Source organism: Dryobates pubescens, chromosome 8 (assembly GCF_014839835.1).
Source record: "Dryobates pubescens isolate bDryPub1 chromosome 8, bDryPub1.pri, whole genome shotgun sequence".
Lineage (NCBI taxonomy): Eukaryota > Metazoa > Chordata > Aves > Piciformes > Picidae > Dryobates > Dryobates pubescens.
In genome coordinates, this window is record NC_071619.1 from 16,940,859 (window position 1) to 16,957,586 (window position 16,728).

The window sequence follows — 16,728 nt, forward strand, 5'->3', positions numbered from 1 at the left end:
TGGCCTGAAGGTACCAACAGTGCTAAACCTCCAGAGGAGAGAGTAACTCGTGCTGAGGAAGCTCCTCCTTACAATGACCTTTCAGATGATGAAAAGAAATATGCTTTGTTCACAGATGGTTCCTGTCGTCTCGTCGGGAACAAGCGAAGGTGGAAGTCTGCAGTGTGGAGTCCAACACGCCGAGTTGCAGAGGCGAAGGATGGAGAAGGAGAATCCAGTCAGTTTGCAGAGGTAAAAGCTGTCCAGCTAGCTCTCGACGTGGCTGAACGTGAGAGATGGCCAAAGCTTTATCTCTACACCGACTCATGGATGGTAGCCAATGCTCTATGGGGTTGGCTAAAGAACTGGAAAAAGAATGGCTGGCAGAGGAAAGGAAAACCCATCTGGGCAGCCGACCTGTGGCAAGACATTGCTGATCAAATCGAGAGAATTCCAGTGAAAGTGAGACACATTGATGCTCACATTCCCAAGAGCAAAGCTACTGAGGAACAGCAACACAACCATCAGGCAGATCTAGCTGCAAGAGTTTCTCAAGTAGACAAGGACTCTGAACTTGATCTCGACTGGAAACACCGAGGTGAGATATTCTTAGCTCGGTGGGCTCACGATTCATCAGGGCATCAAGGCAGAGATGCAACATACCAATGGGCTCGTGACAGATCCATAGACATTTCCATGGATGCTATCACACAAGTCATCCATGACTGTGACATTTGTGCTGCTATTAAGCAGGCAAAGCGAATTAAGCCCTTGTGGTATGGTGACAGATGGTCCAAATACAGGTATGGTGAAGCTTGGCAGATTGACTACATCACTCTACCACGTTCTCGTTCTGGTAAGCAGTACGTGCTTACTATGGTAGAGGCAAACACTGGATGGCTGGAAACTTACGCAGTCCCACATGCAACTGCACGCAACACCATTCTCGGTCTGGAGAGACAGATCCTGTGGAGACACGGAACTCCAGAGAGGATTGAGTCAGACAACGGAACTCACTTCAAGAACAACCTTGTAAAGAGCTGGGCAAAAGAGCACGGTATTGAGTGGATTTTCCACATTCCTTACTATGCACCAGCTGCAGGGAAGATTGAACGCTACAACGGTTTGTTGAAGACCACTCTCAAAGCCATGGGAGGTGGATCTTTGAAAAACTGGGAGAAACATTTAGCACAAGCAACCTGGCTGGTGAATAGTAGAGGTTCAGTGAACCGAGCTGGACCGGCACATTCAGATCTGCTACGGAGAGTAGAAGGTGATAGAGTTCCTGTTGTTAGGGAAAAGAATCTGTTAGGTAAAACTGTTTGGGTATTTTCGCCCTCAGGAGAGGCTAAACCTGTCCGAGGGGTGGTTTCAGCAGAAGGTCCGGGTCACACTTATTGGGTAATGCAAGAGAATGGTGAAATTCAGTGTATTCCACAAAGAAATTTAACTTTAGCTGAAAGAGTTTAATTTCAGACTGTTGTACAGCTACAACGCGCCCAACGGAAGAATCCCTGAGGAATCTACAGTGCACGAGCCCTGAGAACCCTGAGTCAACTGAGAGTCCCTGTGTTCCTGTTTGCCTTTTCTTCACTTCGTCTGCGGAGAGACAAGCTGGTTTCCATTCTCTTATTTCCTGACTTTTTTGGACTTCTGAATCATCTACATCTGAGTGTAGCCGGAACGGACTATGAACTTTGCTCACGAACTGTAAATATTGTTTCCGATTGGATGGACAGTGCGAACGACCAATGAAATTGTTTAGAAGGGGTGGATTGTGGCCGTTTGACGCTGGGCCTTTAAGAAAGGGGCACACTGGCTAAATGTTTGTAAAATATTTTGGTATTCTAAACGAATTTCATTGGCCAAGGATTGTGGGAGGTCAGATTGGACCCGGGGGAGCTGGGAACTTTCTCTCAGTCTTCCTTCCTTCACTGTCCCTCTCGGCTGGATCTGCTTCTGGGATTCTGGCCAACTAAGATAAGATACTAACTCCCTGTGCAAGGCCTTTATTCTTTTCCTGCCCTGTTAACTGTCCTCATCTCTTCTTCTACCTCTTTGGGGGAGAAGGGAGGTAGGGGGGTGAAGGGGGCACAGGGGGAAGCCCCCTCTGTGGGGGGTCTGGTTTCTGGTTGAGTTCATTTGCTGTATATTCCTGTATATATTGTAAAATACCTGTATTTGTTGTGTTACATATAATCTGTTTCCTTGTAAAATATACTCTCATTTCTCCGACTGGGCTTAGCCGTGGTTTCTTTCTCAGTGGGGGAGGGAAAGCAGAGCCTTTCCTTTCAAACCACCACAAATGCCCAGATGGAGACAGGTGGTAAGTGGTGTCCCTCAGGGTTCTGTACTGGACCAGTGCTGCTCAATGCTTTTATCAATAATATTGACAGAGAGATTGAGTGCACCCTCAGTGCATTTGCAGATGATACCAAGCTGAGTGGTGCAGTTGATAAGACTGAAGGACAGGGTGCCATCCAGAGGGACTGGAGCAGACTCGAGAGGTGGGCTGAGGAGAATCTCATGAGGTTCAATAAGGCAAACAGTAAAGTCCTGGACCTCGGTCAGGGCAACCCTCAATAACAATACAGGCTGGGGGCTGATGAAATTGAGAGAAGCCCTGCAGAAAAGGACTTGGGTGCACTGCTGGATGAGAAGCAGGATGTGAGCCAACAAAGTCCAGGAGGCAAATTGTCCAACAAAGTCCAGGAGGCAAATTGTATCCTAGGCTGCATTGAGGGAAGCATGGCTAGCAGATCAAGACAGATGATTCTCACACTCTGTTGTGCTCTGATGACACCTCACTTGGAGTGCTGTGTACAGCTCTGGGGTCCCCACACAAGAGAGATATGGACCCACTGGAGTGGATTCAGAGGAGGGCCACAAAGGTGATCAAAGGGCTGGAGCACCTCTCCTATTAAGGTAAGCTGAAAGAATTGGGATTGTTCAACCTGGAGTACAAGGACACATCAGCTGGTGTTGAGAGAGGAGATAGAATGTACCTCTTTTTGTCAAACCTTAAACTTCAAGCTCTAGTGCAGTCACCAGGATCAAATCCATTTCTTCAATTTTATGTTATTACCTCCAACAGAATTAATTACATCTGCACTGTTAGAAATACTAGAGTCCTTGGGCTGAGTCAGTTGCTCTCATTTGAAGTACAGGGTTCATTTTATTCTAAGTGAGTAATAAAGATCTGACTAAGAGGTATACTAGAGAACCCCACTAGAAGAGTCTTGTACTCTTACACTGAAACACCAAACAGCCTGGAATTATCACAGATTAAATAAAAACTTTCCTTTTCTGTCTGAACAGAATCCAGCCACTGGAATCATTAATCAGTGAAGCAAACATGACATAAAATAACTGAATAATTGCCTTCTAAGGTATTGCCCAAAGCCTTTCATCTCTTGCTTGCTCTGTTCAGTCAGATGTAGGAGGGAATTAAAACTAAAGGTATGTTTGGTTTTTTTTCTTCTTGTTTTCTTTTTCTTGTTTTACAGAAGAGCTGTTTGTAAATGTAACAGTTGCATTGAAGCAAATAGCAATGAAAGCATATCTGCTCTGGGAGCCAGATTTCCAAAGGAATCACATGCCTCAAGATGAAAACAATCTTAACACAGTTTTTAAAAACACTGGAGTAGGTCAGCCACCTATTCCTAGTGGTAGACTCTAGCACTGTTGGCATGGCCCCTCCAGGAAAATATACAATGCAGTGAAATTAAAGTCACACAACCATATCACTAGAACACACTTACCCATGCCACACAATGTCCTGAGCATAACATTCTTTACAGAGCAAGGACAAAAGAATGGTTATTCCAGGTTGATTCTAAATGACAAGTCTACCTAAATCACTATCCTGCATCTTAACAACAGTAGCTCATTGGAAAGACTAAAAGAAATGTGCTAGGTATGGAGAGATTCTTGATCTTTATATTCCTTCTCAGCAACCAGTGGCATAGGGACTTCCTGAAGCCCCTTCCTTATCTCCATTGTCACATTTTGTATTTTTCATGGCACATTTCTCATGTTTGCTCACAGCTGTCTCTAATCACTTGCCCATCAAAGGCTACAAAACCTTCACCCAATACACAAAAGCAATGCATTCAGGTAGCACTGTTGTCAGGCATCAGTAAACTGCAGTTATAATCTCTTTTTGTTCTTTCTGGTGTTTATCGAGGAATCCCACAGTACATCAGCTAGACAAGACCTGTCAGTAAAGTAGGGTCAATGTTATTTAGGGCCACAGAATGTGAAGTGATCAGGAGTACATGAAATCCAATATGTTGCTAGGGAAACAGGTATGTGTTACCATGGTATGTGAGAGCAACACAGGTTCACCTCTCTCTGCAGCTTACAAGACCTCTCCCGCAATGATTGTTAGTTTGCTTGTTGCTGAAGTCTCATCTTACTTTGAAACCTTCCCACACGCGTCTCATTAATCACAGCTTAAGAATACATGACAGGGTGTTTCATTCTCTGCAGTTGCTCAATGACCAAAGGAAACTTAATCCACTGGACCTAATTTTTAGTGGTAGGGGCTCTTGGCTCAAGTTCCATCATATCTGAACTGTTGCAAACACTGGATTAAATTTCTTCTGCTCAGACTTAAGTAAAACCATCACAATCCTTAGAAAGAAAGCCTTGTGGTCACAACTTTGCTTCAGAAGACACAGGACACATTCCTGGTCTTACTGATAATTGCTCACTCCCCTTCCCTTACTCTACTGAACCAAAAACCCCATCTGGGTAGTGTTTCTTTGGTATACTCTTCTCAGGTCTTAACACCTTCCCAAATGCTGCAAGGAAAGAGCATCAGGGAGGGTTGCAGAAGAAGGTTTTTGCCTTGTACATGGTTGTGGGCAATGGGATTGTTCTTTGTCTTTGCTTTCTGTGATGAAAGCTGCCATTTGTCCTGGCCCATCACAAGCCTGAGAGGCTGACATCCCTTAGTTGATGATAGCATCTGGAAGACAGTTCATTTGGGATTATGCTCATACCTCTTGCACACCCAGACGTCTCTGTCTTACTTCAGGCTCCTCTCAAACAGAAAATGCTGCCAAAAGCTAATATGAGCCTTACATTTCCCCTTAGGTCAGTTCACTCAAGTTCATGTCCTTCCCACTGCTCCAATGACTTCTCAGGAAGTCAGGGAATCAGCTGTGCTTGCTTGAGGTGGCAGTTAGGACCTTGAGGTTTAGTCAGGAGCTTTGCAGAAGTCAAGGGAGCAGCTACAGCCTCACAATTGAAGATGTTTTCATTGGGGTGAACATTCTCATTGAGGTGTTTTGCATTTCACACTCTGTAACTTCCTGAGAAGGGGAAATGGAGAGGAAGGTGCTGATCACTTCTCCTGGTATCCAGTGACAGGATGCATGGAAAAGGTTCAGAGAAGAGGTTTAGACTGGATGCACAGAAGCATTTCCTTACTGAGAGGGTGGTCTGGTCAAATGCTGTAACAGGCTTCCTAGAGAGATGGCTGCTGCCCTAAGCCAATCAGTGTTAGAGAGTCATTTGGACAATGCCTTTAATAAGATGCTTTATCTTTTGGACAGCCCTGAAGTGATCAGGCAGGTGGGGGTGATGATCATTGTAAGTCATTTCCAACAGAAATTATTTGATTCTATTCATATCTGTGAGATATCTGCCATGCCCCTACAAACACCAGCTCCAAGTGGACGAAGAGCAGCCTAGACCTAGATGCTGAACTTCATAGCTGCTCCCTCTTTCAACTGAGCCTCTTCTTCAATCATCTTTTTTCTCCCACACATGGATCCCACTCCCCCTGATTTATGCTAGTAATTTCTATTATTGTTCTTGGCATCTCCTGTGCTCTTTCCAGCCCCTCCTTCAAGGAAAGGCATTGTGCCCACATTTCTGCTAGGCCAAGCACCCCTGTTAACTACAGATTCATTACCCTAACTGCTTGAATTTCTTATCATCTCAAATGACTTGCTGGTGAACAGAGGTTTACTTTCCTCCAAAATCCAGAATTTCCACACCAAAATGGTTCCCCAAGTCTTCTAACACTTTCTTCATCAATTGCATGCTAACAGCATATTAACACCCTGGCAGGACTCCTTTAGGTGATTAAAGAACAGAGAGGAAATCTTGCCGTTGAGGGCTCAGGTTGCAGATAAAGGAATTCAGTCTCCCTGTCTCTGCTGGTAAGCCAATGTTATTTAAAGAGTTGGCTCTGGCGTTTGGTAGGCAAATTTATAAAGTAGGTCAGATAGGTTCCTATTTGTATTTCTCTTGCAAAATTCTGCAGCAGCACATATTGTATATGATCACACACATTGTTTAGAACTTCTCTTTCAATGCCTATGGTGTGTACAGTCTCAGTGTAATAAAGATGCATGCAAAATGTAACCACCTGTATGCAGCTAAAACCTCAATGGAGCCTCAGCTGTTGACCAAGCAGGTCAATTGCATTTGATCTGTTGCTTCTGCAAAAAGCCACCTCACATGTGAATATGTACAAAGGTGTCTGTTAAATGTCACTGTAAAACAATAGCACTGGGTGACATCACAAATCAACACTCACTTTCCAGACAAGGGCTGTCCCTGTGTTTTAGAAATTGATCTAGTAGCAGCCAAAACATGGCAATGACTTTTCTGTGCAGTAGGTAAGATGGTTCCAGTTGTCTGGTTAGAGCGCAAACAGCTCACAAGGCAGCCATTTACCAGGCAGGACCGCGGCGCACTAAGTGAGCACAGGACAGCTAATGCCACCCCCTACTGCTTTTTTTAATACTTCTGTCAGCTCAGCAACACAGTGACTGCTGCTGGAAAAAAACCTGCCTGGCATTTCTGATGGCTTCCTGTGGAGTTACACGGAGAAGAGACAGACAGCTTGAAGGCTCAAAATGAGATCAGTGCACAGAAAACATGCCTCACATTTTCACACCAGTCTCTTTCAGCTGGGGAGAAGCAGGGGGGGGCAGGGGGAAAGAGGACAGGCAGGCAAATAAATTATGTTGTATAGACAGTGTACTAACAGCTCAAATAGCATGAGGAAGCCATTATGTTAGAGAGCACAAGTGTGACCCATCCACTGACAAAACATCAGGAAAACTTGGCAATGGTATCGAAGAAAAAGTAATTGTTTCTGTATCTATGTAAAACTATCACAGCACTGGGACAGCTGAATTTAAACACTACTAGTCTGACCCTTGTCTTCCACTTTGGAATACTAATTCTTGGGCCATCGGGGGAAAAGATGCCACTGGATGAAACAGATATGCTGCAAAAGATCAGAGAATGAGTCCAGGTCTACTCCTTATGACAAAATCTCATACAGTCATGTTGGAAATGGCTATGCACAGTGTTTACCCAACATCAAGGATTTGATTTGGTGTTAGTTTTGTGGGGATTGTGATGAAAGAAAAGGGCAGGTTGCTATCTTTCATGCAAAAGGATTAAACTCAGAACACCAGATCAAAGTTACCATCCCCCATAACAATCATGACTATTTGCTCCACAACTCACATTCTCCTGCCATGGTCCTTTTCCTTATGTTAGGGAGAAATCTGGGGAAATGGCACCCAGTCCAGTACAAGAAAAAAGGACAGCACAGGTTAGGTGACACATGATAGAAGCTTTAAAAAGAAAACAGGAAAAGTCTCTCTGGGTTTAAATGGAAGAATCTGTCCAGTATTCATGGGAAATCAAAGAAGAAAAAGGCATGTGAAGGAAGAAAACATTTCCTGGTATTCATCAGGAAGAGATTTAAATATCCCTGAACTAGCAGCCTATACAAAACTAGTACACTCTTCCAGAGGCAATAAATAAATTTCATCCAGGCAGTGTTCTGTGCAAGAGAAAGGTGGGGAAGGAGGACAGGAATTCTCAGAGTCTCATACTTTGCCATGTTTTAGGCAGATGATATTGTCTCACAGGTATGACAAAAACTTCATTGCACAGTGATGATGTTTGCTGTAGCCCGAATCCACCTGAACACCAAACTGAAAGGCCTCCATATCCTATTCACCCTTTAAAAGGACCACCCTCCCAGAGAAAATTTTCTAGTTCATCTTGCCTACCTTTTCATTCTCTGCAAACTCCTGCAATATAATTTGCCTCTCCACACACAGTTCCAAGAAATCTTCTGAATGGAAACTTTCATGTAGAGCAGGGAAGAACGTCAGCTGGTTACAATCCAATCTCTTTTCATCCATCTCCCTTTCTGCTCTATTTAACGTCAGCTCTCCTATATCAGTATAAAAGAGATTGCAGTTTTAGTGGCAGAAGGATGATACCAAAAGTGTTTGCAATTTAGACTTTTACCCAATCTGTTCTACCTTGGGAAATAGCATTATTTATCTGAAAAACAAACAAACAAAAAACCAACCAACCAACCAAAACCCCCAAAGAACAAAAAAAAGAAGCAAGCAATAAGTAAAATCTGTGACTGCTAAAGAAGGATGCTTACTTCAGGTAGATGCACTCAGACACAATACAAATTTAACACCTATAGTCACAGAAGATTAGGCAATCAATAAAAACTGAAAATGGTAGACTTTCAGCCATATGCACTCAGCAGAATTTTGAAAGAACCCAAAGAGAAACAATCCAGTAATATCATGTCCAAGCTGTGTTCCAATTTTTGCACATTCATGAATTGTATGCAGTTACAGAAAGCACGGTCAGCCTCCTTACTGAGGCAAACTGTGTAGCACTTCAATGTTGTTTGGAGTCTAGAACAATGAGAATACAGAATACAGAATTAACCAGGTTGGAAAAGACCTTCAGCATAATCAAGTCCAACATACCATCCAACACCATCTAATCAAGTAAACCATGGCACTAGGTGCCTCATCCAGCCTCTTTTTAAACACTTCCCGGGATGGTGACTCCACCACCTCCCTGGGCAGCCCATTCCAATGGCCAATCATTCTTTCTCTGAAGAATTTCTTCCTAACATCCAGCATAAACCTGCCCTGGCACAACTTGAGACTGTGTCCTCTTGTTCTGGTGCTGGTTGCCTGGAAGAAGAGACCAACCCCCACCTGGCTACAACCACCCTTCAGGTAATTGTAGACAGCAATAAGGTCTCCTCTGAGCCTTCTCTTTCTCCAGGCTAAGCAACCCCAGCTCCCTCAGCCTCTCCTCATAGGGCTTGTGCTCCAAACCCCTCGCCAACTTTGTTGCCCTTCTCTGGACATCTTCCAGCAAATCAGCATCTTTCCTAAACTGAGGGGCCCAGAACTGGACACAGGACTCAAGGACTCATCTGCCAGCTCTCTCAGCACGCTAGGATGGATCCCATCTGGTCCCATGGACTTGTGGGGATTCAAGTGCCTCAGCAGGTCTCTAACTGCTTCTTCCTGGATGACAGAGGAACTATACTGCTCCCTGACTCCATCTGCCAGCTCAGGAGGCCAGTTGTCCTGAAGACAACCTATCCTGCTACTAAAAATTGAGGCAAAGATGCTGTTAAGTACCTCTGCCTTTTCCTCATCTTTTGTTACAATATTCCCCTCCATGTTCACTAAGGAGTGGAGGTTGTCCTTGCCCCTTCTTTTGCCATTAATACATTTATAAAAGCATTTTTTGTTGTCCTTCACAACAGTGGCCAGTCTAAGATCTAAATGGGCTTTTGCTTCTCTAATTTTTTTCCCTACATGACCTAGCAGCATCCTTAAACATTTCATGGGTTACCTCTCCTTTCTTCCTAAGATGAAGCTCCCTCTTTTTTCTCCTTAATTCAAGTGCCGGGTGATGCACTTTGGCCACAACAACCCCATGCAGTGCTACAGGCTGGGGACAGCATGGCTGGAGAGCAGCCAGGCAGAAAGGGACTTGGGGGTACTGGTTGATAGTAGGCTGAACATGAGCCAGCAGTGTGCCCAGGTGGCCAAGAAGGCCAATGGCATTCTGGCCTGCTTTAGGAATAGTGTGGCCAGCAGGAGCAGGGAAGTCATTTTGCCCCTGTACTCTGCATTGGTTAGGCCACACCTTGAGTACTGTGTCCAGTTCTGGGTCCCTCAGTCTAGGAAGGATGTTGAGACACTTGAACGTGTCCAGAGAAGGGCAACGAGGCTGGTGAGCAGCCTTGAGCACAAGCCCTATGAGGAGAGGCTGAGGGAGCTGGGGTTGTTTATCCTGGAAAAGAGGAGGCTCAGGGGAGACCTCATTGCTCTCTGCAACTGCCTGAAAGATGGTTGTAGCCAGGAAGGGGTTGGTCTCTTCTCTCTAGCAAGCAGCACCAGAACAAGAGGACACAGTCTCAAGCTGCACCAGGGGAAGTTTAGGCTCGAGGTGAGAAGAAAGTTCTTCACAGAGAGAGTAATTCGTCATTGGAATGGGCTGCCCCGGGGAGGTGGTGGAGTCACCGTCCCTGGAGGTGTTCAAGGGGAGATTGGATGTGGCACTTGGTGCCATGGTCTAGTAATGAGGTCTGTGGTGACAGGTTGGACTCGATGATCTTTGAGGTCTCTTCCAACCTTGGTGATACTGTGATACTGTGAAGGTCTCCTCAGAGTCTTCTCTTCTCCAAACTGAATAGGCTCTTGGAGCAGCTATACAGGCAGCTGAAATCCACAGCCTTACACTTGGCTGATATTTCCAAGCTACATCTTTTCCTCAGTGGTTCCCCCTCTACCTCCTCTGAAAAACGATTCATTTCTGTACCATATTTCCCTCCCTGCCCATGTCCCCCAAACCTCCTGTCCTTCTTTTAATGTCTCACATGACAGAAAACTTGGCCTTGGAAAATGAAAAATGTTGACATTATTTAAAAAAATCTAGTTCTATTTTGAACACTGAAAAACATTTTAACATCTTAATATTTTGATTATTTCCTTCCACTCTCCATTATTTTGCCCTTGTTCTTGGAAACTTACAATGCTGATTACTGTTTCTCAGAGCCATCTATCACCTGGTTTTAAATGCTATTTGAAAGACAGAATTGCAGTGTCTACTAAAATTAGGAGTAAAGTCTATGCTTTTCTTTCTGAGTTTAAGCAGTTGAAACTTTTCCAGGTGCCTGAGAATGCCCAAAGACTTAATTTCAAGTTATTTTTTTTGCTTTCAGATCTTTCTGATGGCAACGAGAGCAACAAATTCTGAAGTTTATATACCACCTATAACAACTGCATCAGTGTTTTCCAAGATGTTACAGTGATATTTTATCCCAGAGTGCTGACAATAGAGTTTTGGGTTTGGGGTTTGTTTGGGTTTTTTTTCATTAGATGAGATTCTGATCCAGAACTCCATGTGCTAACTTCAGCTCCCTTTGAGTGCTGGTGTCAACAAATTAGCCCTAAAAGATTACCTGTATTTACTTCAGCACTGGCAGTTGTTTCGTTTCTGTTTGGTAGGAGAAGCTGAAAAGAGAGTAAGTATGACTAGAGTGGCAATATGCATACACACAAACATAACTCAGAACTGCAGAGAAAACCAGATTGCAAATAAATGCCTTGGAAATTCAAATAAACTCATTGGAAAGGACCCAAGGAACAATTAAATGTAAGACCAAATGTCAGCAACTAAGCACAAGGACTACTGTCTTTTCTAAGAAGACATTGCATTAAACCAGTTACAGGATGAAAACCATACCACCCAGTCTACAAAAACCTGTCAGAATCCAAGCTTCACAAAAAAATGTCCTAGGTGTAAGAACCTCTTGATACACTAAAGTACTTCAGCTTCTGGTTGGTTGGATATGGCATTTAGATACTAGAGAGACAGGCAGTATTTAATATCCCAAATATGCAATTCAATGCTTAGCTCAAACCATTCTGATTCCCTATTTGATAATCTACCATTTCCAGCAGCCTTAGAGCATAAGAGTAACAGGACAGTGAAGCCTTCTAACTGGACTCTGCTGCTTACATTGAGAAGCATTATATCCATGAGATATTACAAGAAGAAATTTATGGTCAGGTTATACTCTCATCTAGCTGGGGAGATCTTATATCAGAAAAGAGATAATCATTCTATTGCTGCTAAACACATTACAGCCTCTCTTTCTCTCTCAAAACCAGACATGTTCAGTGGGTTCAGTATGCATGACAGCATATTGATGAGTTAGGTGATGAGAACAGGAGGAGAGAACTGAATATAAAGTCACCAACAGCTGTTACAGAAATTGTGCACCTCCTGCAAAAGCTTTCTACCTCACTCTTCATTTGCCTAGTTGCCGCTTGGGTATTTGCATGTTGAATCCTCTTCCTCATTCGTGAAGGCCCTTCATAACAATCAAGAATCCATCGTGGCTCCAAGGAGTGTGATGCATCCCTCCATGGGCCCTTTCTGTAGAAAAGTTGCTCTTCAATTTTCATCCAGTCCTTGGCCGCTTTGCTGTAACCACACTGCAGCATCTGTGGGACAGAATCACTGTTGGCCATCTTTTGCAAGCTTCCCTCCTTTCATATAGTAGTGGCACCACCTCAGTGTTTCAGAGGGATCTATCCAACCTACCAGATGGGACCACTTCAGAGGAAGCACTGCAGACCCAGCAAACACTGGACCAACTGACTACTGAAAGTGTGTGGTGGGAGATGCTACTAGTCAAACTTAGATAGTGACAAATATAAGCATGTCACAAATGCTAACATCTTTGAAAATGGCTGCTTTCAGTAGATTTCCAACTCAAAAGCAGTGAGACAGGAGAATGTCATCACAGAGGTTTTATTCACTCTTTTTTCTGGCCAGCGTTTGTGTCAAATGGCAATACCCATGCTTGCTGAAAACACACTGGAAATCTCAGTCAGAAGCGTACTGTTCTCTCTCCAAGCATGGCATGGATTTCTTATTGCTATGTAGGAGGTGTGTGCAGGCAGTTGGGGGGCATTAAAATGCCAATTTAAAGGAGATAATTGGTGAGAAATTGAAAGAATAAAAAGTATGTTGGTCTCTGATGATCAGCCCTGAAACAGAAACATACTTGTGAGATTTTACTGTGTATGAGCTTGGGACCTCTTGAAAAATTTTACCGGATGCTAATAAAGGTCAATGACCTCAATTTCATTTCTGCCACTGTAAGAGTGGAATTTAAACAACATTTTTAAAGGCTCCTGAGGATAAAGTGAGGAATCTCATTGGTGAGTGATGTTGTATCAGACTTGATGCCAGGAACAGAGTATTGACTCTTCAACTCAGCACTTCTTTGGGCATGTGACCCAACTCACTTCTGAAGAGACCAATCTGTCAGGGTGGTGCAGGCACATCTTTTTAACAAGAGAAAGCTGCTGCACAGTATTTCTGTTCTTTACCTGTGCATGGTTCTTGTACAAAGACGCATACAGCTCCTGCCCAGTTCTGCGGTACTGTTCCATACATGAGACAAATCCCTGGAAGAAACATCAGAGCACATTACACCAAGGTACTGTGTTTTTTACAAAAACAATTAGGGAATATGGCTTGTCTGCAAGTTGCATGTCTCTGCAGAGAGTACAATTATAAGGCAATCATCTGAGAGAAAGTTGTGCTCTTGCACCAGGAAGATAAACATATTCATGATCTTAACAAGGGCCATTAGGTGGAACTACTCATAAGCAGTGAGAAACCAGAAAATAAAATTTAAGACTTCCCCTTTTGGGTGTGATTTAGTTAGTACTGCAAGTAGCATGAAAGACCTTTATCTCTTGTGGAAACCCTTACAGAGGTAAGGATCTGTAGCAATACACCTACTCCCTGCATAAGCAGAAAGTGCAATGGTCTGCGCTGTCTTTTGCAGGCAGGACATTGACTGCTTCTGAAAACATTTTGAGATTTGAAACCTAAGTCCTCTGGTAACAAGTGACTTAGAGTATAAATGCACTGTTCACTGGGAATATGATGCAGAGATATCTGAGCTAGCTGTAGAACTGGAAACTTGTAGAGCTGTACTAGTGCAAAGCCACTACCATAATAACTGCCTCTGCTCTGCACAAGCATTCCCCAACTACACATAGAATCAACAAGGTTGGAAAAGACCTCAAAGATCATCAAGTCCAACTTGTCACCACAGACCTCATGCCTACTAGATCATGGCACCAAGTGCCACGTCCGATCCCCTCTTGAACACCTCCAGGGGCGGTGACTCCACCACCTCCCTGGGCAGCCCATTCCAATGGCTAACAACTCTCTCAGTGAAGAACTTTCTCCTCACCTCGAGCCTAAACTTCCCCTGGCACAGCTTGAGACTGCAAAGACATTCCCCAAATCCCAGTGCTCCTCTGGTGCTGGTTTCTGGAAATACACGTTATCCAAAACAGTCTGGCAGAAATTCCTGGCCAGTTTTCCTTTACTTCCAGAATGAACTAGACTCACAGAACAGTGAACATGCATTAACAGTCATACATTTAATGTGCCATGTTACTGAAATGAAATTCTCAACCTAAGGGTTTCTGTGCAAGTGTAAGACCAATGAACTGCTGACAAAAGATTGAGTTGCATACCCCACTCTGCAAGCAGATTATGCAACCTTCAGCAAGAAGTGCAAGTGCCCTACCTCTCCAACCACAAAACAAAGACTATTATACTAACCTCAGAGTTACACAGACTAAGATCATGAACAACAGGCCAGTGTGGTGAGATCCTTAAACTCAGGGAGTAGGGAAATGAAATTACTTCTATTGTCTTCTTACCTATTTCACTAAAACCCACAGGTTTTGTGGTCAGAAGGTTCACATAACCAAGACCTATACATAACATAGATCAGAGAATTTCAAATGCTGCTCTTTATTTGAGCATCTCTTTTGAAAAACAAAAGAAATCAGCAGGAATATTATTAAACTTAATGGAAACCCTCAAGTGCCAATCTAGCATCAAGCAAATTACAACAAAACACTGCTTAAGATATTCACTATCCTAGCAATTCCTGAGATGGATCTGTTACGCTTTATTCAAAGCCAACCTTCCAGCTTTGGAAATGCTAGGTTTATCCCCCTCTTTCTCCTAGCTATCCATCAAGACACCTGAAGCACCAGGAAGGACTCTGATATAACAAGCTGTCCAACATGCAAGGGACTGTTCTAAAAGTCTTGTAACTCCTACTTTTCTATATAAACACAAGGATAGTTGTTTCATCTATTTCTCCCCTAGGTCAATATTTCTTTGTGTGACTGCTGACAAGTAGCTCCTGGGAGAAGCTCAGTATCACACCCTTCTTACTTTGGGTCACAGGTAAAAATTCTCCTGTTTGAAAGTGCATTTCCTGGGAAAAGATACTAGCTATCATATTACAACTACAAGATGCAAAGTCTAATCTTCTGGACACAGCTTTAAATTTTCCCAGATCAAAAGCTTTCTGAAAGAGCAACTAATTTTTTTCCTGAGGTCCACTGCCACCTGACTCAGGATGATGCTCCTAATCAATACTGAAAGAAACAGAATTCCAAAAATTCCAGTATCCAAATAAACCATAAATATCTATTCCATGTGTCAACCACATGTGTAGGAAGGATACAAACTTGAACATGATTAAATAAGATTTCTTACCCTTCCCTGGAACTCACACCAAAGCCATGAAATGGGAAAGAAATAAAAGACATGAAAGTGGCAGACCATTAGCTGTATCACAAAGATTAGCAGAAGTATCTGTTCCTTTGACAAATTTGTGAGGATTGGAGGTGGCAGAGAAAGCAGGAGCTGTTTGGAGATTATACAGAAGAGGTTAGTGTGTCCTCAGTGCCATTCACACTTCCTCATGCCCACCCAAGCTCCCCTGACAAAGGTGAGATTGCTGTGAGCCACAGCATGAGGCTAAATTGCTGTGAAAGTCCCAGCCGTTCACTACCTAAACCATGGATCAGATGGATAACTTTTAAATGCGTGGACTCTGTGCCATGTTGGCAGTGATGCTTCATAGCAAACTGTCTAGCTGCTGCTTGCACTGTGCTATAATTAAGTTAACACACAAGGTCTATGTGGTGTGCCGATTACTGCTGGCTGCCAGCCAGGTCTGTACCCCTGCCGTGAAGTCACATTTATTGGTGTTTCCCTGCAGGAAGCTCCTGTTTTACATTGATGAAAGTCATTACATTTTTGTTTGTTTAAAGCATCATTAAACCTGTAATTACAGTTGTGGCCTCACAAAACTATTCTATAATTCATATAAAACTCCCATAAAGGCTGACCTAGAAAGCATCTCTGTGCTGTTGAGCTGGGCTTAGTACAGGAGAAGAGCTGAGATCTCAGCTCTATATGGACATAGGGTAAAAGTCATTCAAAATAGAAAAGCAATTCCTCCAAGTACTAACAACCATTTCTGATACCCACAGGCTATTCAAGTCTAGTCAATACTCTACTGGCATTTATTTCCAAGTTACTCATAGTCTGTTTTTCAACTCATGGTCACTGATCAGACCCCTACAGTCAAAGCCCACCTTGCTAGGATAATTGCTGAATTTTCTGACCCATCTTCTAGCTTTTGAAATATATGAAGTGTCCGAAGAAAGAAAAATTTTGCTAGCCAAGTCTGGAAAACTAAAGACTAATGACTTTGCCTTCCAAATGAGCTATAGCTAGTCATCTTCAACCAGACGAACATGTCCCTGATGATCATCCCCACAGGAAAACCATCTGGTTGTAAAATGAACAGTTAACAAAATTAGAGATCACTGTGATTGGAAAAAAAACCCAACCACAAACAACAAACTGAAAGAAACCAACAAACAAATATAAAACCTCTCAAGATTATGCAATAAGTACAGAGTATATATATCAGGCTGTTATTAATTAAGCACTCAGTGAGAACAAATACATAGTAATGCTGAATGAACAGTAGGGCAAGAAAGTGTCTGACTAATAAAG

The 16,728-nt window shown here is 43.2% G+C and overlaps 1 protein-coding gene across 1 annotated transcript in view; it reads right to left on the reverse strand.

The window, feature by feature from the left end:
• The window catches only part of WDFY4 (WDFY family member 4), a 125,730-nt gene that overhangs the window by 50,037 nt on the left and 58,965 nt on the right, over nt 1-16,728 (reverse strand). Inside the window, exons 39-42 of the mRNA XM_054163688.1 lie at nt 13,206-13,283; nt 12,108-12,311; nt 11,264-11,315; nt 8,031-8,197 (exon numbers count right to left, since the gene is read on the reverse strand). Of these exons, the coding sequence (XP_054019663.1) occupies nt 8,031-8,197; nt 11,264-11,315; nt 12,108-12,311; nt 13,206-13,283 (501 nt within the window). The remainder of the gene's footprint in view (nt 1-8,030; nt 8,198-11,263; nt 11,316-12,107; nt 12,312-13,205; nt 13,284-16,728) is intronic.